Genomic DNA, 27,744 nt, shown 5'->3' with positions numbered 1-27,744 from the left:
TGGCCATTGTCATCGTATGATGTTAACAACCAGCTCTTTTGGCAAGTTTGAAAATACTGGGCTCCATTATAAAAGCTAAAAATGTCCTGGACCTGGAGTTGTTTACCCAGAGCAGGAGCTGCTCTAAAGTTACAGAGCTCTGGTTGGAAGAGGTGGCTTGAAGGCCGCCTCCAAGTAACTGACGTCACTGTAGTCTCAGCTGCTGCTGTGACACTAAGCTGAGCAGCTTTTTGACTTGTAAAAGTGGTGAAGGTTTCAAAGGGACTTGTCAGTACTGCTCTGTGGAATGGTTGGACTTATTTTGCATCCCCTTTTCTTGTAAAGAATTGAGATTCACCGAGTTGAGACTTTTCTCTTTAAGACAGCTAGCCATCCACTTCCTTCCATTGCTAGATTGACCAGTGGTCGAGCATCCATAGGATTTCTCCCCAGTGTGAAAGGTATGTTTCTTTCCGGCAAGTTTACAAGCAAGTGACTAATTAGGGCAGGCTACAGAGGGGCTGCTGGTGAGATGTTTTGAACTGTGGATACTGTTTAAGTGGAGTGTAATTTCAACATCTGTCTCTGCTGTTGTCTGTGTCTGGGCTTAAAAACAGTGGGCGGGGTGCCTAACAGATTGTACTGACTCCTAGGAAAAAGGCTGTTCAGCTGCTCAGGGTAGATTTCCCAACTCTGGACTGACAGTACCATCCGCTCTTTGAGACTGTTTTTCCAACACTGCTTCTCAGTTGTTTGAAAAGCACTTTGCCCATCATTGATTTTCACTAAGTATATTTATTCAAATGTGATTTTTTTTATTCATATAAAGACTTTTAACATTTGCAAATTAAAGTTCACAATCCTTGAGATTGTTGGTATTTGAAAATTGTGGTGAAAAACATATTTTAGTTTTATCTAAGGTGGTGGTGGACTCTCTGTAGAGTTAGTGTTTCTGTAATTTGAGCTGAAGTCTATGCCATTCATAATTGAATAATCTACAGTTAGGAGGGAAACTTACCACTATGTCTTTTGTTCACGATGGTTAGTTTTAGACATTGTTTACTCAAACCAAATGTTTGCTTTAAAGGTTGCATTTTATAAGTTAAGTAAAATCAGTGTGCATACAGCTTGGATGTTTTCTAATTTGAGTAAATAACTGTAAAGAAAACAAGAAAGAAGATTATTAAATGAGACTGTAAAGTTGATTCATTCGGAATTGTGGTAGTGTCTCTTTGACCTTGTTGGAGCATGAGGAATGTGCTAAAACGGCAATAAACAGCAATGAAAAAAATTTCCCTTTTACCCTGTAACAGTCAAATCACGGTGGTCTTCGGAAAGATTCAATTGCAAGTGAACAATAGAGAGGAATGAGATTTATTAATTCATTGAAATAATTCAAGTGATTATAATAGCCTGGAGAAAGGGATAGAGAATTTAGGAGGTAAATGGTACATTACTCTGATAGGTTATAAGCATGGGAATTCCTAGTCCATCAAAGTTAATCAGAAGCAAAGCATCTTCAGGCCAAATGAGTCTTCTAGGGGAATTGTGAGATTAGCAGTACCTACTGTGTGTGGCATTTCTATTGGAATATGTAACCTCTTATAAATGAAAAATCTTTAATTATATGAAAAGTGATATGTTTAGCAAAAGGAAATAAGGAGAGCAAGAAACAAGTACTCTAAACAATAATCTAAAAAGAGAGAAGTAGAAATGGAGCAGCTGCCCCTAAGAAACGCTGTTTGGTTTGTTTGGCTGCAATCCAGTTTTCAATGGGCAAGGTGGAGGTTGAAAGGGTAGTGACCAAGGTCTCCTAAGAATGGAGCACCCCTCGGAGAAAGAATTGCTGCCATGACCAGACGGAGGCTAATCTGGGGGATGAAAATTTCTTGTGAGACTTGTATGTTACTCTTAAACTTTGCTTACTGGTAGGGCCGGAAGGCTAGCAAAACTATTTGCCTCCCATCACCATACTTATGCAACCCACTCACAACTCTTTATAATTCTGGCTTTCAGCCCTGGAAAGGGGAAGTAAGTTAAAAGGGATTATGCAATGCTGGTTTAGAGTTGGGGTGTGTGACTAAGTACTGCAGCTCACTCTGTCCTCTTACATTTGCTCTAATAAATTTTTATTCTGAAATGGAATTCTAGAAGGAACAACATAAACTGGAGAGCGAAAGAGATATGGGGTAGGGGACACAGACAGCAGAAATCCTTCCTTCTCTCCCACATAGATGCCAGTATCTGTGGGAGAAAATGAATGACAACTAGGAACAAAAAGAACTTTTATTTTTGCCCCAGTAGAGAGCACTTAAATTGAGTTTTTGAATCTGCTGAACCACTTTACCCCATAACTTCTCATTATGAAACATTCTGTCTCTACAAAGTTGCCCCTTCAGTTTGATTTTTTTTTGTAATATTTAAGTCAGATTTATAACAAAAGCAGTTTTACATAAGATTTGTTCACATTTTTACTAACAATAAAACTTTTTCTTTAAATACTTGACATGTATCTTTAAAATACTTGGAAAAAGGCAAAAGAAGATCATGGAGAATATGAGAGTTCACACAATTATACTTGCTTCTATCTCGTTTTTAAATAAAGATCAAAATAATCAGGTTTTTTTTTTTCCAGAGAACAACAGGGAGAGGGATAGATGAAGAAAAGAGAGGAGAAAGGGAAGGAGGGAGGAAAGACAAGGAGAGGAAGGGAGGGAACAAGGGACAGAAGGAAGAAAACAAGAAGCAAGTATTTATCAGGCATTTGCTATGATCCAGAGCAGGGTTTAGGCACTTCTTTTAAGCATTTTTCCCTTTTGCTCACTTAATCTCCAAAATAATTTTATGCCCCTCCCCCTTTATATTTAGAGGTGGAAGCAATATGTTTGGCTACGTTAACATCTAACATTATATTTATGACAAGACTGAGATGCTAAGGAGGCCAAATCCTTCCACAAAAAATTGGCACAGATATTGCTCTATAGAAATGTTCTTGTAAAGACTTGTTTCTGATCCATAACTATTACATATTTTGGCACTAGCAAGTGCTCTGGGCCTGGAAAGGAAAAGCTCCATACATTGGCCCTTCTCCATATTAAGCGATCAGTTTGGCTCTTTGCAGATAGGTGCAGGATTCATTCTGCTTCAGGACTGTTACCTGGGTTTACATATAGTCTTGTTATCAAGAGCAAGACTGATTTAGGGTATTCCTGAATGATCTTCTGGTAGGTTAAAAAGAGAAAGGCCTGGCATCTTTCAACAGTAGTGTGGAAACGATTCGAGAAGAGTTAGGAATAGAAGGAAAAATTGGAGCCATTTGCTACATAATTGTAGAAAAGACTTTATGGTGATTTCGGAACATTTCCAGTGTTTAAAGACAGTTGGGATAAAACATGGATTTATCATAGCTCCTCTTTTCCAGGTAGCTTGAAATTAGTCTGCATCCTTTTTTAGCTTCTTTGGTTAAATCTGCAGTTATGTCTTATTATCTCAGTCCACACCATTCTTCCTAAGAAATTACAGTGGCAAATACTTTCTAGTCAGCAAGGTAGTTTCACCACACAGTTAATTACATATAGTTTTAAAGCAGTCTGCTAGTTTCAAGACAAGTGAGACATGATAGCACCTTTAATAGCTGGATCTAAAATTATGTATTTTTCTTGACTGAATTAATCATAATAGTACTATTGCCAAAGACATAGGAAAAAATTATCAAAGTATCTTTAGTAAATAGTTTGAGAGTAGAGTAACAATATAGATCCTTAAATTATTAGGGTGTTTTGAAGGCAGAACCCTGCATGTATAGCTAACATTTTTTATTCTTATTCTATTCTAATTCATTGATTGTGACTCAAAAAATCTATGTTCAAAACTGTTTACCACTCAGATATGTATGTTCACAACAGTCTGACAAAAATAAAATTAGTCTTCGATATTTATCTTACTTTTAGGATATGAAATATGCAGTTATCTTCTGTGAATACAAAATTGGCGCTTGCTGCTTGGGTATGTGGGCTTAATTTGGTAATGCCAGCACCCACAAAGCTATTGATTGTTGGGATTTTTGTCCATAATTAGCATTAGCTGCCACCAGTAAGTTATAGCATTTTGATAATGGCCTAGTGACTGAAGAGTTAACATCTTATAGGCACAATTGTCTTAAACAGAGATTCAAACATTTTAAACATGTTTTTCTACCTCCTAAAAAGGCACATGACTTATTTAATACAAAAGTATTTTTAATTGAAGTCAAAATGAAATTTTGTAAAGCAAAAAATAGAAAACTTTCTTAAATTTCTCAAACTACTCTGCATTCAGTATGCCATTTAATCTTTTTAACAGTTCTATGACTATCCCCATTTTAATGCAAAAAACTAAATCTCAGAAATTTTAGACTTATACCAGAGTTACATAGCTGGTATTTTAAATTGTGACTTCAAACTTTAAATACACATCCCTGAAGGCTAGAAAATTAATTATTTCAGTCACTACTTAATGTAATAGAGGATTCCCTGAAAACCGAGCAAAATGTTTTCTTCAATTCTCTGTATTCGATATCCTAAGCAGTTTATAGTATATAGTCTATTCAAAGGAAAAGAGAGCATGGATAAATTTTAACATATATTTCACAGGATAGTTTTGATGCTTCTAGATTTTCCTTGATGAAGTGACATAATGAATATATTTTTTATAATTTAGATTAGTTTCTGGATGATAAATCAGTCCCAAGTTGACTACCAACTTTGGGGTCTTAATAAGTAACACAGTAATGACATTTGGCACAGGCTTGATCTCTGAACATAGAATTAAGACTGCAACCAAGCTCTGTTTCAGGAATTTAAGTCATAAGAGTATGGTTGCATCAGAACAGAAAGAATAATTTTATTGCAGCAGAATCTGTCACAGTCTGTAGAAGTGACCATACATTTGAATTATATACTTCCACTCTTAGATATTCATGAAAAAATCTACTTTTAGAGTAAGTGGTTAAAGGGATGATTATATCTCACATGTGCATTTAATCATCTTGTCCACTATAATTTTGCTGTCTGGTCTCAGAAAGGGGAAAAAACTTTGGACTATACTTTTTACTTTATTGACTGTGTTAGTTTCTTCTTAAGTAGACTGTTGTCATCTCTTTTCTTTTGAGTCCAATTTTCCTATAGTTTGTTTATGTGAATGGCTCGACAAAATGATAAATATATTTCCAGAAAGCACATGGATTTGGAACTCTCTCTTGTTATGTTTATATTAGGCTTTATTTTAAAGGCAAGTGAGACTGCTTCAAATAAAACAACTTCAAGCTTCCAAGAAACGGTTAAGAGGAGGCAGAGAAGAGCAGAAACACTTCTTCACCGACACTTACACTGTTGCCATGGACCTACATAAGCAGTGGGAGAACACAGAGACTAACTGGCATAAGGAAAAGATGGAATTACTGGACCAATTTGACAATGAAAGAAAGGAATGGGAAAGTCAATGGAAGATTATGCAGAAGAAAATAGAAGAGGTACACTTTAATTTGTTGTGGATGTACTGTAATGTTTAAGTGCAGGATGAAAATTCTGTTGACTGTTTTGCATTGGAAACTCTTTTGTTTTCCTTATTCCACCTAAGAGGTGCATTTCTCAGTGATATTTACTAGAACAAAAATAGCATAATCTTATCCAGTGGCATTGTAAGGATTATTTTATATCACTGCATGAAAATTAAGCATTTGAAATGTCACTCTAAAATGTTTCAACTTATTATTTTCTGATGAGAGAGCTTTTTTATCAAAAGTGAGGTATGTATTTTGTATGAGTTTTCAAATACCAGGGCCAGGACTAAAATGCAAGAAAGATATACTTGGCGGGACATAGATTAGTAAAATTATAATTGGGCATTAGAACATAGATCTTTCCTAAGAAGATTTATGAGTAATGTCTATTAAAGGAAATTACATGTTAGATAGCTCAGTATAATCAAAAGGAGTATCATATATCAAACAGAAAATGGCAGTAGACATGAGATTTATTATATTAAGGTGTGCACATTTAGTGGCATATTTATTGGAAAAGGGGTTATGAAAAATAACATGACTCTGACACAGTCATTTTGTTTCCGTTAACCCTCCCTCAGTCCTTTGACCCTGAAATATTTCCTTCAAGCATTTGCATTGATGTATATTCAAGCTTTTGCACCAACTGGAAATAATTTATGCTTATCTTGCTTTCTTTTGGTAGCATACATAGTATTGACTTTATATGGTTTTATGCGCATTACCAAAGTTGTTACTTTAAGACTTCTTGACCTTTTTTGCAGGCAAAGTAAGTGCTTTATGTGTTTATAGTTCTGTCATGTTTCTTATTAACAGCCGTGTAATTGACTGTGAATAAAATATGAATTGGCACAGTAGGAAGAAAGCTGAAGAAAAGTAACTATTAAGCCCTTCCTCTAAAGTAGAGCTGAGAAGGCAGGCATGTAGTATATGATTAGGGATTATAGGAGAATATATACTTCTTGTCCCTCTATAGTTTGGAAAATGTGTCCTACTTGCTCCTTTAACCCCTCTACCCATACTCAGATTGGATCAACAAAGAGATTCCCTGGTCAAATCAGAATTCAAAACTCAAGTTCAGTCAGAAACTGACCCGTAGTCCTAGGTCATTGCCTCCCAAATGTTTGGGAAGTTCAGTTGGTAACAGTCTCAGACAATTCTAGCATCCAAGCAAAATAACTAAGGGATGCAGGATTAGTCTACCAATTTTTAAAGCCATGTAGTTAAAAGAAACTGCTGTCTGATTAAATTTATTACTGTCCAATAATGATTCTGACAATTCTATAGAGTTCATCTAAGGTAAATATTAGCCTTATCAATTAGCAGGCACGAAATATGTTTTAAACATCAAATTATACCTCAGAGAGATAACATCTCTTTCCGTATCAGGGAGACAGAAAAGCTGTCATTTTTTTTTTATCTTGGAGAGTAGCTGTACTGCTGTTTATGTTTTGCTGCCTGTGCTATACAGCTCCATAGCTGGGAATTTGTTTAGATAATGTGCTTACCCCTAATGCCTACAGATGATGCTTTTCAATAAAGACTTGAATACCAGCACTGTGCTACCCTTACTAATATATATGCCAAACATGTATCAAAGGTACCTTCTTACAGGCTTCAAAGCTGGGGTAGAAAGATCAAGGAAAACAAGAGGAAAGTTTCTTCACATGTCACAGAGAATCAAGATAATTTTTTAAACTAAAATTAAGAAATCAACACTTGGAAAAATAATCTCATACCGCAAGCATAAAAGACTGTATTTGTTTAACATTTATCACAAAGTTCTATATGTTAAATCAGATGTAAATTATTAAGTCATGTACTAGAGATTTGTAGATTCCCAGGTATGCACATATATCTTCAGTGATTTTAATATCTAATGAGAGGATACAGTATTGGCTATTAAAATGCTCATAGTTCACTGTTCAGCCACTATCCACAGTCATTGCATTTGCTATGGCAAAACCAAAATGTTCATACTTGAAATAATTTGAAATAATCCAGATAGAAATTCTGGATAGAACTTATAGACATCTGGGATTTTTTTTTTTTTTTTTTTTCCCCACACTGTAGTCTCCTGCCTGTATCCGTTGGTAGAATAATCAGGTAACCATTGACAAGGGCTGAGTACCAAGTAACTTAGATTACTTTTGTACAAAATAGTTTTCCATCAGTAACATTGTTATTTGGTTATTCATACCTCACATAAGTCCGCAAGAAAATTTAAGATGGCATAAAATTAGGTATAATATAAAATATGCAAAAACAAAAATAGAAAGATGAGCTGAAGACAGGAGGAAGGATCGTATATGAAATGTACCAGTGAGTCTTTCTAGTAACTAACAAAAATTATCAGGTACATATACTTTCAAATTCAAATGATAAGGCAAACTTATTTCCCAGGAATAGCACATTTTCCCCTGGTTTTGCAACTAAAGCAATTTTGTTTTTACTCATGACTTCTCAAAAACAGGACAGTTTCACCAACAACATCCTTAAATTTAACATGTCACTTTTTAGCCCGGGCGCAGTGGCTCAAGCCTGTAATCCCAGCACTTTGGGAGGCCGAGACGGGCAGATCACAAGGTCAGGAGATCGAGACCATCCTGGCTAACCTGGTGAAACCCCGTCTCTACTAAAAAATACAAAAAACTAGCCGGGCGAGGTGGCGGGCGCCTGTAGTCCCAGCTACTGGGGAGGCTGAGGCAGGAGAATGGCGTCAACCCGGGAGGCGGAGCTTGCAGTGAGCTGAGATCCGGCCACTGCACTCCAGCCTGGGCGACAGAGTGAGACTCCGTCTCAAAAAAAAAAAAAAAAAGTACTTTTTAGGGTGGCTTCTTATAACCCTCAAGGTCAGCTCAAACCATAATGCCCACAGAAGTTCAGTACAAATAATTTGGCAGGGACCAAACAATCGATTCATGGCTGCAGTTTGATGCTATCCTGATTTCATACAATAAATACTAATAAATTTATAAGCATAAGAAAAATAAATGCACCGTATATATTTCAGGCATCAACTCTAGTGCTTCTCTCAACTGAGTTACTGGTATTTATTAAGCAGCAATAAATCTGTTATATTACTTGAATAATACATGTAGTGTAGATATTGATTGTGGCTGTTAAATATAGAGTCATTTGCTTTGATAGTCATCTGACAGTCTTTTGAAGTTTGACAAGCTTTTACATGACTCAAGCCTAAAGAGAAAGCCATTTCTTTCCTCTGTTCAGAAGTGAACTGAATGAGTGTGTGCAGGTTTAACTAAGATCTCATAAAGAAGTCATCTGGGTTCTGCTTTAATACAGACTAATAGATGATCAAAGCCTTGCAGTTCTATTATATCACGTAGGGTTTTGTCATATTTGTTTTAATCTGGATGAGAAACTTTTTAAAAATGTGTATCACCTTGACATTTTTTTAAAATCTCAGTAATGTCTAACCCTCACCAATGTAATTGACCAACCAAAGGAAACATCTTTTGACTGACAAGTGACTATTTAAGGAACAGAGTAAGTTGACTTACTATATGAGATTGTCAAGCATTTAGACAATTAAATGTTAGTGTACAAGTGGGACCAGACGTTTGGAAACTATGGCTTGAATGTTAAATTCTTGCTTTTCTCTGAAAGCAATTATATAGTATGGCCAGTAGTTGATTCAGGTCATTCTAATTTTGTGACAGTGTTTCTGTATTTATATACAAATACAGATTTATTTCATTTTTTGAATGATTGATTGCTAGTCAGAAAGAATTAGCATCCATGTGTTGCCCTAATAAAAGTAGCCTTTATGTTTCATCAAACTTGTTCCAGCTAATCCATATTTTAGAGGCACTATTTAGAGGCCGAAGCATTAATACCTAGGAAGTATATTTTAATATGGCAAAGAGAACTCAAAGTGGTTTGCTTAGTATCAAGAATATTAACAAAGTGAATTAAGGGAAAAGAAGTTTTAATTTTGTTTTCTTTTTCTTACAGCTTTGCCAGGAAGTAAAGCTTCGGAGGGAAATCAATATGAATGAACGTGCTAAGATCATTGATCTTTACCATGAGAAGACCATTCCAGACAAAATGATAGAATCTTCCCCAAATTACTCCGATTTAGGACAATGTGAATTTATAAGGACAAATCACGAAGATGGTCTGAGAAAAGAAAATAAAACAGAGCAGAGCTTAGTCAGTGGAGGAAATCAAATGTGTAAGGAACAAAAAGCAACAAAAAAATCAGAAGTAGGGTTTTTGGATCCTCTGGCTACAGACAACCAAAAGGAATGTGAGGCCTGGCCTGTCCTGAGGACTTCTGAGGAAGAGAGTAAGAGCTGTTCTGGCGCCCTCAATACAGTAAGTAAGATGTGATTGGCCTAGAACTGTTTCTAAAGAAATATTTACATTTCAAAGTGCTAACGGGCTGTTGCTTATATGTGTAAAGGCTCTTGAAGAACTTGCGAAGGTTAGTGAAGAATTATGCAGCTTTCAAGAGGAAATTCGAAAGCGGTCTAACCATAGAAGGTAGGCTGGTACATATTATTATTTTAGATGGGTAAATAAAAAGAATATTGTTTTTAGTTAATGAATCCAAACTGCCTCCTCCTTACATGTAAGAATTAATGAGTTATTAAAATGTATTATCTAGGGTGGGAGATAGAAACTTTAATTTCTTTTTTTTTTTTTTTTTTTTTTTGCTTGTTTTTGAGATGGAATCTTGCTCTGTCTCCCAGGCTAGAGAGCAGTGGTGTGATCTCAGCTCACTGCAGCCTCTGCCTCCCAGGTTCAAGCGATTCCCCTACCTCAGCCTCCCACGCAGCTGGGACTACAGGCACACACCACCATGCCTAGCTAGTTTTCTTGTATTTTTAATAGAGACGGGATTTCACCATGTTGGCCAACATGGTCTCGAACTCCTGACCTCAAATAATCCCCTGCCTCAGCCTCCCAAAGTGCTGGGATTATAGGCGTGAGCCACCACACCAGGCCAGAAACTGTAATTGTCTATTTCTCTGTTCACTAATTCTTAAAGCAAATCTTCCAATTCCCTTTGTAATCTATTAGTAATACTTTACTGTTTTTGGTGTTTAATTAAGGAAGACCCTCTATAAAAAAATCAGTAAGTAACCTCTAAAGTAGTTCTTTCTCATTCTGAGCATTTGAGCAATGAGAGTGTGCAACTGGACTAATTCAGTTAAACGTATCATTGAACGATGTCAGATTTAACAGTGTGGCATTTTGCTTATATAATCATGTTCTAAAATATTTAATGCTTAAGAGTACTTTATTTTACTTCAATTAGTATTTATATAATGGAGGCCTACATACTTTTCAGAACAACATATTATAAATATGTACACATGTACACATGCCACAAAAAAATGCTGTTTCCATTTGGAAACAATATATACTTACAACAGTAAGTTTTAGCCAAATGAACAAATACATTGGAATTCTCTACAAGTTAAGTAAAGATGGATTATTCTAGGATCAACATTTATCTGTCCTCATGGGGCAGTATGCTTCATTTAGAAAGCTACACAAATGCATTCCCTTATTTTTCATTAGTTGTTAGGAAGCTCAGAAAGAATTTTTGTGCTGACTTACAGTAGATTTTTTTAGCCAGTCTTGTTTTAAACATAACTTTGTCCTCTATTTGCCCATTTAGTTTTGTTTCTATTCTCTGTTAATAGGTATTTATCCACATTTTATTGTAAGCTATACCATAATCTTTTATAATTTGAAGACGTATAAATATGATTTATATTTATCAGTGTGATTAAGTTTGAATTGTGATATTTAGCTTATTTAATATAACCCAGAAAAGACTTAACAATTTTCTTTTACAAATCACACCTAATATAAAGTTCTTATTGTCACCCCATGGACTTTAGAACAAGGTTCAAGATATTTGTAATTCAGAGACATTACAATTTGGCATGACCTGATGTTTCTCTCTCATTTTTCATTATCCTCCCCACTCTGCTTTATAATTCATCCATATCAAAGTACTCATTTTCCTTCGAATAGCCATAGTATTTACTCCTTTTGCCTTTTACTTTAATCCTATATGCTTTTTACTCAAGTCATCCAAAAAAATTTTACTTTTTTTTCAAGCCCAAATGACACTTTCCATTTGGAATTACTCATGCCTCATTGCACTTTTATTCAGATTTCTATCTGACTACTTAAAATGTTATTTCACATTCAAGGAGAAGACCTTGAGCTCACATTACATAATGAATAAGAATTCAGCAGGCAGAGAGGAGGTAAGGGAATGGCAAGATAAAAGCTACAGAAAGGGAAATGCCAGTAGCAGAAACCCAGGAGACTACATAGTTCAATCTCAGGGTAGGTGAAGTCTCAGGTAATAGTGAAAATGAGAGAGGAGTTTGGAAAGAGTTTGAGTCAGAGTATGTAGGGCATTGAATATAACACTGAAAGGTAGACTTCATTCTACCATAAAAGGACTTGAAGTTTTTAACTGGGAGGTTTATATAAAAATGATGTATGAGGGAGTTGTGAATCCTTTTATTATAGCAGAAACTCATTGCTTTAGCCATGGTTGCTGTAGAGAGCTTATTCTAAATAAAGTTATAACTAATACACCATGTTTCATTGTTGTTTAGGATGAAGTCAGATTCTTTTCTCCAGGAAATGCCAAATGTAACTGATATACCTCATGGGGACCCCATGATCAGCAATGACCCGTGCATTCTTCCAAGTAGTTTAGAAAAAGAAAAACAGAAAAATAGGAAGAATCTGAGCTGTACCAATATGCTCCAGAGCAATCCTGCGAAAAAATGTGGAATTGATACAATCGATTTGAAAATAAATGAAACTCCACCAGTTCCTCCTCCAAGAAGCACCTCTCGAAATATTCCCAGCTCAGATTCTGAACAAGCCTATGAAAGATGGAAGGAAAGGTTAGACCACAACAGCTGGGTGCCCCATGAGGGTCAAAGTGAAAGGAATTACAACCCTCACTTCCCTTTGAGACAACATGAGATGTCTATTTTGTATCCAAATGAAGGGAAAACTTTGAAAGATGGTATCATCTTTTCCTCTTTGGTACCAGAAGTCAAAATAGATAGCAAGCCTTCAACTAATGAGGATGTTGGACTTAGCATGTGGTCATATGACATTGGGATAGGTGCAAAAAGGAGCCCCTCTACTTCATGGTTTCAGAAAACCTGCTCTACCCCCAGTAATCCAAAATATGAAATGGTGATCCCAGATCACCCTGCTAAATCTCATCCCGATCTTCATGTAAGTAATGACTGTAACTCCTCAGTGGCAGACAGCAGTAGCCCACTTAGAAACTTCAGCTGTGGCTTTGAAAGGACTACAAGGAACAAGAAGTTGGCAGCAAAGACTGATGAATTTAACAGAACTGTATTTAGAACAGATAGAAATTGTCAGGCAATACAGCAAAATCAAAGCTGCTCAAAATTATCGGAGGATCTCAAGCCCTGTGATACTTCATCTGCTCACACAGGTAGCATATCACAAAATAATGATGTGTCTGGTATTTGGAAAACCAATGCCCACATGCCTGTGCCCACGGAAAATGTGCCTGATAATCCCACCAAGAAATCCACAACAGGCCTAGTAAGACGAATGCAGGGACACCTAAGTCCTCGCAGTTATCGGAATATGCTCCACGAGCATGACTGGAGACCGAGTAATTTGTCTGGCCGTCCAAGGTCAGCTGATCCCAGGTCAAATTATGGTGTTGTGGAAAAGCTGCTGAAAACCTATGAGACAGCAACAGAGTCTGCACTGCAAAATTCTACGTGCTTCCGGGATAACTGGACCAAATGTAATTCTGATGTCAGTGGTGGTGCCACATTAAGTCAGCATTTAGAAATGCTCCAAATGGAACAAGAGTTTCAGCAAAAGACAGCTGTGTGGGGGGGACAGGAAGTGAAGCAAGGAATAGATCGGAAAAAGATAACAGAGGTGAGAAAGCAAATAACATAATTTGGTAGCCTCCATATTAATAATGGCTCTGAATTCTGTTCATATGTGCCATTCATATAAACAGAATGGGGGCACAAGTTTTGGACTCTTCTTAGCCTCTTGACCCTGTTTGTAAATAAATATAACTCAACACGAACCTTGAAGGTGTAGTTTTTAAGACTGAGAATAGTACATTGTAACTTTTGAAAAATTCTGAAATGAGATAACATAAATACAGTAAGTGGATTTAGGAAACTGAAGAAGATCAAATGTTTGTTCTTTCTTGAAAAAATATTCAGAATGGACATTTCTTGATTTGTAGAATTTCATTCTTTTAAAGGTTCTTTTTAAGTGTGTGGAAAATATTTTAAAAATCATTTTCACTTTTCAGTTATTAACTATGATTGGTTCAGTCATTCTCAGCATTTGACTCATGTTCTTTCTCATAGGATTAGTCACATTAATATGAATATGAGAAATACACATCATTTAACAGTGCCTAATAGAGTCCTCTTATCTGTGGAACTAAAAGATAGTATATATAAATAAGGTTATTCTTATTTCTATGTATTCTTAGCATAGAAATTGACCAAAAAAACCCCACTCAAATGGACATTTTAAGTAAACTGTTATCTTTTTTGTTCCTGTCTATTTATGAGAGTTTAATATTCATCAGTTATAGGAGAAAAAGAAGTCGAAGAAATTGGTATTTACAAAGAAGAGTTATACAACACTCTCTTTTACTCATATAATGTTTAAGAACCTAACAAAAAGTTACGAGGTGACATATTGTTATTATTAACCAATACTTCAACACTCCTAGTTTCATAGAATGCAGTGGGTATGCAGCATGGTTTTAAACTATTGTGCAAGTTGCTTCCTTCTGGTGTAAAAAATTACTATGTGGATTTCAAATTCTGCAAAAATATCAGTTTTCATCCATCTTATGAGAAATCTTGCCTGTCTTTATAAGGTGCAAAAAATATTCTGCTTTTGTATTTCTCTGCTTTTTAGTTGAGCCCATCAATGCCTGCAAGGTCCTGTAGCTAAAGATGGGAAATACATATATCTGTACGATAACCAAACAAAATTCTCATTAACTAACAAGAAATAATACTAAATGATTTCCCTTTTTGCATTCGTTGGGAGTTTGGCAGGGAGGTCCTCTACTCGAGATCCTTAGGAGCAGCTTTTGTTTTCATTTTTTATTCTTCCCCCTGTAGGAACAAATCTAAAAAATAGGTCTCCAAAAAGAAAAAGAAACTGCAGGTTACTGTCAGACCATGGCTAAAATAGTAAAAATAGGAGGCCATCCTCACTGCCTAGCTCATATGAAAGAGCACAGGCTTTGTGGGGTCTAAGAAGGGTCAATAAGAACCAAGTGTATAAAGTGTGTCATGGAAGCTTTGTACTTTCGTTTTAATTTTAAGGACCAAGGAAGGCTTTTTTTTTTCCATTAAAATAAAAGGAAAGAAGGAAGGAAATAAAAGAAAAAGAAGAAAAGTGAAGGAAAAGGTTCTCTCCCATCAGAACATGCCCAAGAGATAGGAATTTTGTATTAGTAATTAGAATGAAGATGTATTTAAAAGCATTTTAATGATAATTTTAAGGTTTTGATGGTGCGAGTGGAAAAAAGCATCAGATTAATCATTTGGTTTGTGTGCCTTTTGCTTATCACCTCTAAAAGTGTCAATAACTTGACATGAATGGTTTCTTCTATAAATTATCTTTTTATTTTTAAGTAACACTGTAACCTCCTCATCGCCCACTAAGAAACATCTGTATTTCCATGATATTCAAGTTACTTAACTTGAAATTTTAAATCCATTAGTTCTACAAAGAGATTAACTGTATTAAAATTTGTCAGTGTGAGGAAAGGGACAAGATTATCAAATGGCATATTCCGTATTAAAATTGAATTGCTTTAAAGCATTCAAAACCACAAATATTAGACAAGTACCTTCTTTAGTTTTCAATACTTTTTCTTTCTTGTAAATTTACTAACAGACTAATGTTACAGTTGAGCTCATCATATATGAAGCCTATTGTTGGTGGCCAGACAGTGAGGAATGTTTTCACTTGCGTCCTAGGAATCCATGTCAGTGAACGCCTCACATGGAAAAGGATTTTCCCGACCTGCTAGACCAGCAAATCGTCGTCTCCCCTCCAGATGGGCATCCAGATCTCCATCTGCACCCCCTGCGTTGCGAAGATCTACCCACAACTATACCATTTCTCTGCGATCCGAAGCATCAATGGCTTAAGTCTTTGGCCTGGACTGCTATATTGCAGAAGTTCTAGTCCACTTGTCAAACAGAGCATTCTGAGCGTTTACAGGCAGACCTGTTCTCTTCCGACAAGCAATTTAAATCTTAACTTTCCATCAGTCTTCAGTGTTTTTAATCTAAGGAATAATTATCTTCCTGTATTTTGATTTCTTAGGTCAGAATTTTTTAATACCATCCTCATTAATTTTCCAATATGATATAAGTTGAAACAATGTACAATATTGTATATTCTTTCTTGCAAGTGGCAGAAAGTAAGGTTATGTGCATGGCCATGTGTTTGTAGGTGCATGTGTTGAAATAGGAAGTATCCTAGTATGTATTTAGATAGGAAAAACTTATGTGCTAGTGTTGACTTTGAAATTATAACATGTATACCTATATATTCTTTGTGTTTATTTAAAAGTTTTGAAAATATACAGTACTGTTTATATTTTGTATACCTTTTAATAGGTATCCACTTAAGGCATTTGCAGTACAAATATTAATTAACCACTTCCTTGGCCCCCAGCTACATTGAAAAAGAAGAATTATGCACACATCTAACATTGGTAGATTATGGCACACATAAAACCATATAAGGATAAAATAATACCATTGATATCCTTGTTTATTCTTTTTAAATAAAAATGTCACAAGTTTAATAGATCAGCCTTGTAAAGCAAGCATAAAATGTTCATAAAGTTTTATATATTATTTGGTAGTCTAGTATGGCTTTAACTGAACATTTGATCCTCAGAGACAGTATCATGAGACTGCATTATAAATGACATGACTAAATAATGAATTTATTTTGTCAGCCTCAGTGACAAACATTTCCTAAATGGGATGCAAAAAGAAACTGAATTATGTTGAATTTTAGTTTTTCTTAAAGTTGTGGTAAGCTTTTAGTTTAGCTGCTTTAACATGGAGTCATACATACTTAGAGGTAAGTCATTTATTATTTTCTTCTTTTTTCTAAACTTTTCCTTAAAATTAATAGATAACAAACTAATAATTTACTTTTTTACTAACAAGGAAGATCAGGAATAATATTTCATTGAGAGCTGAATTATACTTCTCATAATTTGCTACAAAAAAAGGCTTAAACTAAACCTTGACATCCACAGTAGCATCAGGAATAGAAATGTATATTTTGGCTACAGTTTGCATACAGCGAACACATAAAATCTATATTGAAAACTGACAGAAATATGAATGTTGAGGGGCTTGGAATTCTAAATGGAAGATTTTAGAAGGAACTTTGCTCTCTACTGTCACTATGTAAAACCAATTATGTTATGTTATTAGATATTAATTCTATTTAAGCTTTTCTTTTACTAAGAACTTCTTATGCCAAACGTATTCCAAGAGCCATCTCCTTATGATGTATTTGAACCATTTAGAGAAATTCACTTCGTTGTACCCCATGACCTGAGGTAAAGAAAATAATTTTCAAATTGCAGACTTCCTTGAAAGGCTCAAGACTGTAGCATGGTGATGTCTAGATTCATACTTTACTGTAAGGACAGTTTCGGAACTTAAATGGAATTAAAGATCTAGAGTGATTTGGATTGGGTGATAACTAAGGTCTGTAAATCTACTCTTTTAATTCTTATTTCCTTCAGGAAGATCCTTTTCCACAGGAGTATCAAAGAAAAGTAAACTAGACACCAAGTAATATCACTCTTATAATATGCTTTCCAGCTAGAGGGGAGAAAACACCAGGAAAGTGGAACCCTGGGTCATAAAATGACGGACGTGTTAGGAAAATGCTGTTGTGTGACAGTGGAGAGCCTGCCCAAGGACTGTGCAACCTATCTGTTCCTCTCCACCACTGTTTCCTAAGTAGTCTGGTATGATCTGTGTTTCCTTAGGATATTGAGGATCTCTTTTAAAAAATGAAATTTCTGATCTCACCCCATAATTACTAAAGCAAAATTTCCAGGGGTAGGAATGGGGACTCCAGAGCCATTAATAAAGTAAAACAAAACAAAGCAAAATATTGATGATCAGGCAGATTTGAAAACAGTGACATTGATTGATCTCTGAATGGATGGATGCCCTTGAATGATCACTTTTCTTCCTAGGACTTGCCTTTGTTGTCTGTAAATTAGAATGGCTATACTTTCAGGCTTCACAATTTTAAGCCACTTTTTTCTACTAACAGTTGAATGAACCAGTGGGACACATTTTAACATCTTTTTATGTTGACTAAAGTTATAGTTAGAGCTGAGAAAAAAAAAATAGCATCTAGTCCAACTCGTTGATTGTAAAACTGAATTAAGATCATTTGAATGTTCTGTTTTCTCTTTTTAAATATTTTATAATTTTTAAATAGAAAAACCTGTTGGGTAAATGGAAATAATCTTTGAAAATATTTTTTGATGTTTTGTGATTTTTAACTGGTAACTTTCTACTTTAGGTGGGCATTTTCTTCCCTAGAATATACCCTTTATTATGCTATCATTGCTAGATTTAAAGGGGCTTCTAAGCATTTCTGGAAATATTTGATTTAAAAACATATATTAATAGATGTTTTCCCTAGCAGACTTTTGGAGCAAAAATATTATTTTAGTTCAGCAGAGGATTACTGATATTATGGGCTGATCTCAGAAAGGAATAAGAATGAGGCAGAGAGGAGTACTTGAGTTTCTGTGTGTGTTTGTGTGTGTGTGCGAGTGTGTGTTTGTGTTTGTGTGTCACATAAGTTCTCCATATTGCCTTATGTCCCAAAGCCAAATATAAAAATATAAATGATGCTTTGTGTAATTCATTTTATCAAAACTTACCCATAACTTTCATTTGTTTTTATATCGACAATGAAGATGATAATATTTCATTTTGCAGATGTGGCCATAAAATATTATTTATTTCTACATAGGTGATTTTACCAGATTTAGTTATCTTGAGAAAACATCTGGACTTCAAAGAGTTTCTGCTTCCCTACAAAGATCTTTAAAATTATTTTTAGGCACATTTGTGATAAACAATTACTTGATATTGAAATCTCCTTCAGCCATTAGAAGCTATCAAATAAAGTAGGCGTAAAAACAACTGTCTGTGGCATTTGTATACATCGAGAACATTTTTCTTTCCCTCCTTTTCTGCAGTGAACTCCAGTAAAGTTGAGCGTGTTATGAAATCTAAACTCAAATATGTACACAGTTCACTCTAACCTCTTCCAAAATATCTCTAGATAGTAGAATTGAAGCCAAACCTGCCTGACTTCCCAGACAGATTCAGGGGCTGGGAAGAGCACTACATCAAGGACTCCAGGGTGGACGGCGCTCAAAGGTCAGACACGCAGTCTGTCCTCAAGGAGATCTCTTCCTAAAACAGCAGAGACCTGACTCTGCAGAGGCCAGGGTACAAATAAAGAGTTTAGGGGAAAAAAAAAAATAGCAAATGCAAGATCCAAGATCAAGAATCCCGGTCCTGGGGACCAGCATGTAGGAAAAGAGATACAGCCTGAGGTATGGAGGCAGGCCCATTGGAAATAGGAATTGAGAGGTCTTTACCAGCACATCACATCTTTACTAAAGTTGAAACCTAAAAAGACTACAGTGGCAAATGAGGACCCTCTTGTAGGCAACTAGGAGAGTAATCACCACTAAGCTGAAATAAATGGAGGCTCCATGCAGCTTGAGCCCTCATCTGGGATATTTTCAGGAAAAAAAATTATAGGAAACCATCAGAGGCCTCACTGTGAGAGACTGGAAAAGATACAAAGATGATGAGGTGGGGACTGATCCTCTCTTTTCTCTCCACTTTCCATTTATTGCCATTTTCTTGTGACTCTATCCCCAGAACCTAAAACTTTACCTGATAATATAATAAATAAAATAAACCATCTATACTTTCATATAATTGACAATAAAAACAAAAATTAGAAAATATATTTTTCTTCAATTAAAATCAAAAATAGGCACATAATTAAAGAGTAGGATGATTTTTATATCTTATAAAATTACTCAAAATTGCCATTATAAATATGAAGTAGATTAGCATAAGGAACACCTGTACTGCATTGGTAAGAATAAATACAGTCTCATGGAGAAAGAAATGCCATGTGAGTATAAGTAAAGGCAGTGAAATGGAATCGACCTATCCTGAGCTCCAGCTACAGGTGGGGTGATGGGCTGCATGCACCACAGGAAAAGGAACCCCAATAGCAAGAATATCCAGTGTTGACCCACTATTGTCCAGTGAGAAAGACCAGGCTCTGAGAACACAAACTTTCTGCCACACAGCTACTTCCTTCTGTTGTGGGAACAGGAGATGCCTCCAGATGGATCTGTGCCAGACAGATATCCCTGGAGGTCAGGTCACCCAATTCTATCGACTGACTTCTTTCACACTCATCCTAAGAGCCTTCTGATTTTCAGATTAACTACCTAGGTCCTCAGAGAAATTAAAGAGCATCTAAATCAGTGTTTCTTGACTGTTTCCAGAAAGTTTTTTCTAACTGGAGAGAAAAATAGTCCTCCAAAGGTCTCTGATAGTATCTAAAGCAGCCCATTGTTAAGAGAAAATTCTTTAACTTTGAAGGGTTTTAACTTGAAAATGTTTATAAACAAACCAGGATTCTCTCTGCTTCTTTCACTGATTATGCCAAGCACTTAGAAAAATGACAGCAGAGACTACGTTGAATGAATTAAGATTTCAGCCAGGCACGGTGGCTTACCTCTGTAATCTGAGCACTTTGGAAGGCAGAGGTGGGTGGATCACCTGAGGTCAGGAGTTAGAGACCAGCCTGGCCAAAATGCTGAATCCCCATCTCTGCTAAAAATACAAAAATTAGCCAAGTGTGGTGGCACACACCTGTAATCTCAGCTACTCGGAAGGTTGAGGCATGAGAATCACTTGAACCCGGGAGAGGGAGGTTGCAGTGAGCCGAGATCGTGCCACTGCACTCCAGCCTGAAACTGTCTAAAAAAAAAATAATAATAATAAAAAAATAACAAGATTTCTTTTTTTCTTTTTAACTTTTGTTTGCATGTATTTTATTTTATTATTCTCACACCATAAGTTTTTGTTGCTACAGTTTCTTCTGGGATATCTTTTTCTCCAGTGGATCCTCCTCTTCTGGTTTAGGAACAATCTGTTTCTTTTATGTAAGGATCATCTCAGTGTGGCAGGGGAACTAATGCATGGATTTAATCAGACCATGAGCTCTGTAAGTCCAACGGTGCACCCTGAGTGCTTTGTTCACCTGGATATGCTCGATGACCAGAGAATCTCTGCTACAACCTTAGGTTCACTTAGCATAACTCTGCATTTTAAAGCACGTGCAGCAAAAATTCAGCACTCTTTTTGGACCACTGACCCTGTGTCCAACCCCACTGTTTGTCCTGGACACAGCTATCAACTCCATCCTTGTAACATCAGAATAGTGAACACTGTTTCTATAAAGTGACATATTTAGTGGCTTTTTATATGAGTATACCCTTGATGGCCTGGCCAGACTCATGAGTGTTCTTAAAATGAACACAAAGATTTGAACCTCTTGGTTTGCATGATTTTGTAGAGTTTTCTGGGTCAAGTGAATAACAAACCATTTTCATAGATCACCTCAGGCCACTTAGGAGAAGAGTGAATTAATGAAATTTTTAAATATTTTAATTACTTGTTATCAGCAAAAAAAAAAAAAAAAAAAGTTTTTCTTCTCTGACTCTTCATTTAGTCATAGCTGGATTAAGAGTGCAGGATTTTTGCTCCACTAAATTTATTTATTTCAAAACTTGAGCTGACCTGAATATATATGGTACAGTAATTTCTGTTCTGGTGTCAGCATATTTTCAGAACCTGAATCCACTGAAAAATGAGCACACAAATTGAAACTGTTTTCTTGTTGTTTTGAAATTTTTATAATATAATCGCTAAGACAAGATGACCAGAATACTATTAAAGAGATAGCACACTGTAACATTTCAGATGACTGCTGGTAGAAAGTCTGTTATTTAACAGAATTAAAGAAGAATTAAAGATTTTAATCTTGTTAAATATTTATTTAATATTTATTAATAATAAAATAATATGAATTTTATTATTAAATTAATAACGAAAGGCTAAAGGACTTGCAACATGTGAAATATAAGGCTGTCTCTTCTATTGTCTTAGGAAAACAATAGTTGAAGGGCCTTTTTGAAGGAGGAAAAATAACAAATTACATAGACTTTAATTTTGTGTAGTTGAATTAAGTGTTCAAAATTTTATTGTTGATAAAAACTCTTCACAGCTCTCACACTTTAATTCTGTTGCAATCTTATTGCACAGAATTAAAAGTGAAATGTAATTCACTAATGAAAACTTTCACAATTTCCCTTTCACAGAGAAGTTACCCTTAAAATGTCTTGGCTGAGTAAGTCAACTTTGAGAACCAGTTTATCATTAGGCAAAACAATAATTAGGCATTTTAACCTATGTTTTAGGCATTGTTATGGAAAGTTTTTTAGTTCTCCACTTTAAAAAGAGTAATTCCAATAATTGAAAATCTGATCAGTATTTTTCTCTGCCTAAACCAGCAAATACATATGTCAAAGAGCAAGTTTTCAAACTTATCTCCCATTTCTTTCTTTCTTTTTTTTTTTTTTTTTTTTTTTTTTGAGATAGAGTCTTGCTCTGTTGCCCGGGCTGGAGTGCAGTGGCCGGATTTCAGTTCACTGCAACCTCCACCTCCCAGGTTCAAGCGATTCTCCCACCTCAGCCTCCTGAATAACTGGGATTACAGGCTCCCACCACCACATCTGGCTAATTTTTTGTATTTTTAGTAGAGACGGGGTTTCACCGTGTCGGCCAGGCTGGTCCTGAACTTCTGACCTCAAGTGATCCACCCGCCTCAGCCTCCCAAAGTGCTGGGATTACAGGCATGAGCCACCATGCCTGGCCTCATCTCCCATTTCCTTATGGATTAATCTAAAAAGATAAGCATCTAAATTTTTTTTCTACTAATGTTTTTTTTTTTTTTTTTTTTTTTTTTTTTTTTTTTTGAGACGGAGTCTCGCTCTGTCGCCCAGGCTGGAGTGCAGTGGCGCGATCTCGGCTCACTGCAAGCTCCGCCTCCTGGGTTCACGCCATTCTCCTGCCTCAGCCTCCCGAGTAGCTGGGACTACAGGCGCCCACAACCGCGCCCGGCTAATTTTTTGTATTTTTAGTAGAGACGGGGTTTCACCGTGGTCTCGATCTCCTGACCTTGTGATCCGCCCGCCTCGGCTTCCCAAAGTGCTGGGATTACAGGCGTGAGCCACCGCGCCCGGCCTTTTTCTACTAATGTTAAACGAAATCCAGCATTTCTTTCCAGCTCAGTAAAGCACAAAGAAAACCAAGAGACGTTCGTGACCAGCCTAACTAACATGGTGAAACCCAGTCTCTACCAAAAATACAAAAATTAGCCAGGCGTAGTTAGTGGTGGGTGCCTGTAATCCCAGCTACTTGGGAGGCTAAGGCAGGAGAATCACTTGAACCTGGGAGGTGGAGGTTGCAGTGAGCCGAGATCATGCCATTGCACTCCAGCCTGGGCAACAGAGCAAGACTCCGTCTCAAAAAAAAAAAAAAAGAAAGAAAGAAAGAAAGAAAGAAAGAAAAAAGAAAAAAACAAGAAAACCAAGAGACAAACTCTTTGAGAGGAGATATTATTAGTGAGTGACTGCAGAGCTGCTGACTCATGCAGGATACAGAAATGCCACCTTTCCTGCCAATGTCAGCATCACAGATTTGTTTCCATCATACACCCATCTATATGCGTTATTACATTCATTTTTTAAATCTCATTTATCTTTAAAAAATGATTTTTACCAGTTATATCAGTATAAATTATCACTTTAAAATTAATGGACAAAGATCAATAACTACATTCCTAAATTATTTGTGTCCATTATTTCCAATGTAAAATAAATACCAAGGTGATTCTTCTCTCAGCCAATCATTCCAGGTTATCCTTCTTCAATGTTAGAATTGTTTCATTGGGTATCATTTAATAAGTATGGCTTTTTCAGTTTACCCGTTTATTTTTTATTTATTTATTTTTATTTTTTTATTTTTTTGAGACAGAGTCTAGCTCTGTTGCCCAGGCTGGAGTGCAGTGGCACGGTCTCTGCTCACTGCAAGCTCTGCCTCCCGCCATTCTCCTGCCTCAGCCTCCGGAGTAGCTGGGACTACAGGCACTCGCCACCACGCCCAGCTTTTTTTTTTTTTTTTTTTTTTTTTTTTGTATTTTTAGTAGAGACGGGTTTTCACCGTGTTAGCCAGGATGGTCTCAATCTCCTGACCTCGTGATCTGCCTCTTCCTGGCCTCCCAAAGTGCTGGGATTACAGGCGTGAGCCACCACACCCGGCCTTTACCAGTTTATTGTTAAGCTTCACACAAGTTTGACCTTAACTTCAGTGTGGAATTTACCAAGTTTTTGTTTGATTGGGGTTTGTTATTGTTGTTACTGTAAATAGATTTTAAGTTAATTATCAAGTAATTTTGGCTTTTCAATTGTGGTTTTCATTCCTAGCGAATATTTTTTTCTTTTGTTAATACAATGTTTTCCGGTTGTTTGAATAGTTTATTTTTATGTTACCTACAAAAAAAATGAAGATTTATGTAATTATTCTCAGGATTTTATCCACTGAAAGATATAAAGGATCAAACCTTTGGCAGTTACACAATATTAAAGCTGTTTTAAATATGCCTCTCAGTATATCTACTATTTTTAGATGGCATCCACCTACTACCAGTAGTAAAGAGAATTGTCTGTGATATTTTTCACCATCAATTTCTTTGGGAAAGCCTCATCTCTCCAATCTTTGCAGATTTCTGATTGTACTGAAATTTTTAAATTATCTTTCCTATTTTACCCAATATCAAATTTATGATCCAAACTTTCCGTATTAAATCACAATATGTGTTTCCCATTGGAAATATAATTTTAACATTATTACACTTTTAAATGTATAAATGGAAAAAAATGGTAACTATACACACAAAGCAGAATATTTAGTGGGTGACAAGGGTGATACTTATCTGCTATTAGTAGGAAGTAGAACTAATGGGAATCACATGCTTCTAAACAAAGTATACAATGAGAGTAACTTAGAAACGTTTAAGCTCCATTTTGGAATCCATGACTTCTGGAGGGGTGTAATCTAAAACAGTGATTCCTGCAGTAGGAAAATAATTTATCAAAACACTGGCTGTATGGGTCTCTGAGTTTACATGAAGACATCACAATTTTCAGCTCTTTTACTCTGGTGGCCAGTGCCATGAGCAACCTCAGCACATGCTGTTCTTCCCCTAGTAGCTTGCCCACATCAACTGTTAGGAAGTGCAAGGTTAATGCCACTTTATTCTCCAAGCACAGAAGTGCCAAATTTTCTAATCAGCAATTGCACATAAAAATTTATGCTTTCCGCCTGTAATCGCAGCACTTTGGGAGGCCGAGGCAGGTGGATCAGGAGGTCAGGAGATCGAGACCATCCTAGCTAACACGGTGAAACCCCGTCTCTACTAAAAATACAGAAAAAATTAGCCGGGCTTGGTGGCGGGCGCCTGTAGTCCCGGCTACTCGGGAGGCTGAGGCAGGAGAATGGCGTGAACCCGGGGGGCGGAGCTTGCAGTGAGCCGTGATGGCGCCACTGCACTCCAGCCTGGGGGACAGAGCAAGACTCCGTCTCAAAAAAAAAAAAAAATTTTTGCTTTCCAGGCTTAAATAAAAACAACACAATATTCACCAACAAAGAAAATAAAATTTTCTTAGGTTCATTGAGTTGGCATATACCAAACACATTTTTTAAACTTTTTGTTGTGAACTGAGAATAAACTCATGAGAGGTTGTAAAACTGGGAAAGTCCCATGCAACCTTCACTCAGCTTCCTTTGATGATGACATCTTTTATCAGTGTAGTAAAAAATCAAAACTGGGAAATAAACATTAACACATTAGTGTTTAAAAATCTGCATTCATTGTGTGTGTGTGCATGTGTGTGTGTTTCTATGCACCCTTTTCCATGTACAAATTTGTGTAATCGCCACTATAGTCAAAATACAGATTTGTTGAGCGTCACAAAAGAACTCCCTTCTACTACCTCTTTGTGTCTCCTCTTCCCCACTACACCTGTTCCTGTGCTCTGGCCAGACAGCCACTGATCTGGTCACCATCTCTGTAGTTTTGTCCTTTTGAGGGTATTATGTGAATGGAACAATACAGTATGTAATATTTTGAAATTAACTTTTTTCAGTAACCAAAATGCCCTTGGAGTTCATTCAGATTATTTCATAGTATCAATAGTTCATTACTTTTTATTGCTGAGTAGTATTCTATTGTATGGATGTACCAGAATTTTTCAACCATATACTCATTTAAAGACATTTGTGTAATTTCCAGTATTTTACTATATAAACTGTTCTTAACATTCAAATAAATGTGTGAACATGTTTTAATTTCTCTGGGATAAATGCCCCCAAAATAATTCCTAGTTGTACTATAACTACATGTTTAAGTTTGTAAAATCTGGCAGACTATTTTTCAGAGTGACTGCACCATTTTCCATTCCCAACAGCAGTGCATGAGAAATTCAGTTTCTCCTCATCCTCACTGATATTTGTTATTACAGTCTGCCTTTCCTATTCACAGGAGATTGGTTCCAGGACTCCTTCTCTGACTAATACCATATCCACTGATGTTCAAGTCCCTTATATAAAATGAGAAGTGTCGCATATGGGGGGCCAACTATATAATTATTTTGTATTTTGGATGTTCTGAGAGATATATAATATTATCTCATTGTGGTTTTAATTTGCATTTCCTAATGGCCAATGATGTTGAACATCTTTAAATGTGCCCATTTGCATGCAATTCATGTGTCATTTTTGACAAAATGCTTTTACATATCTTTTGCCCATTTTCAAATGGGATTTTTTTTAATGTTGACTTTTGAGAGTTATTTATAGATTCTTGATATAAGGCCTTTGTCAGATATTTGACCTGCCGTTATTTTATTCCAATCTGTAGACTGTCTTTTCAACCTCTTCACAGAGTGTTTTGTGGGGGAAAAGTTTTTAATTTAATGAAGTCCAATTTATTAATTTTTTTCACTTATGAATCATGTTTCTAGTGTCAAGTCTGAGAACCTTTCCCCTTGCCATAAGTACCAAAGATTTTCTCCTATATTATATTCTAAAAGTTTTATAGTTTCATATTTTACATTTAAATCTATCATTCATTTTGAGTTAATTTCTTTAAGTTGTGAAGTTTAGATAGAGTTTCGTTTTTTTCTCATTCTTATTCCTCTTTTTCACATTTCTTGTTCTCTTCACATATTTTAGAACACGACTTTGGTTTATCGAGAATGTTTCTCAACGTATCTCTTGGTATAGTTTTTAATGGTTGCTTTCATTACCATGTTCAGACATCGCATGTTACAGTCTACTAGTATTAACATCTTATCACTTTGAGTGAAGTGTAGGAACCATACCTTTATTTAGATCATTTTGCTCACCAAGCTTTTAAATATAAATGTCTTCAATATTTTCTCTATATATTTTAAGCAACAAATCAGATGATGTTATAATTCTCATTTCAACTTCAAACACGGTTTAAAAACTCATGAGACAAAAATATAGTCTATAATTTTTACCCCTATTTTTACCCATTTCCTTTTTAAATTCCTTCCTCCTGAAATCCCAGCCTCCTTCTGTTAGTGTTTCCTTTCTCCTTAGAGAACACCCATATATATATATATATATATATATATATTTTTTTTTTTTTTTTTTTTGAGACAGAGTCTTGCTCTGTCCCCCAGGCTGGAGTGCAGTGATGCGATCTCGGCTCACTGCAAACTCCACCTCCCGGGTTCACGCCATTCTCCTGCCTCAGTCTCCCAAGTAACTGGGACTACAGGCGCTCGCCACCACACCCGGCTAATTTTTTTTTTGTATTTTTAGTAGAGATGGGGTTTCACCTTGTTAGTCAGGATGGTCTCGATCTTGCTGGGATTACAGGTGTGAGCCACCGCGCCTGGACCCTTTTAG

At 36.1% G+C, this 27,744-nt stretch overlaps 2 protein-coding genes across 2 annotated transcripts in view; both read left to right on the top strand.

The window, feature by feature from the left end:
- Positions 1–5,480, top strand: part of MTCL3 (MTCL family member 3) — a 67,503-nt gene extending 62,023 nt beyond the window's left edge. The window contains exon 8 of the mRNA XM_001106088.5: positions 5,234–5,480. The gene's annotated coding sequence lies outside the window, so the exon portion shown is untranslated. The remainder of the gene's footprint in view (positions 1–5,233) is intronic.
- Positions 224–17,323, top strand: KIAA0408. Its single transcript, NM_001194871.3, is given in 6 exon segments — positions 224–440; positions 5,234–5,488; positions 9,497–9,859; positions 9,948–10,027; positions 12,133–13,465; positions 15,556–17,323. Coding segments are annotated over 5 exon segments (2,085 nt in total). The 5' UTR covers positions 224–440; positions 5,234–5,353; the 3' UTR covers positions 15,730–17,323.
- Positions 17,324–27,744: the final 10,421 nt, after the last annotated feature.

The sequence above is a fragment of the Macaca mulatta genome, chromosome 4, assembly GCF_049350105.2.
Source record: "Macaca mulatta isolate MMU2019108-1 chromosome 4, T2T-MMU8v2.0, whole genome shotgun sequence".
NCBI lineage: Eukaryota > Metazoa > Chordata > Mammalia > Primates > Cercopithecidae > Macaca > Macaca mulatta.
The sequence above is the reverse complement of the archived record's forward strand: the minus strand, read 5'-3'. Positions and strand labels throughout refer to the sequence as shown.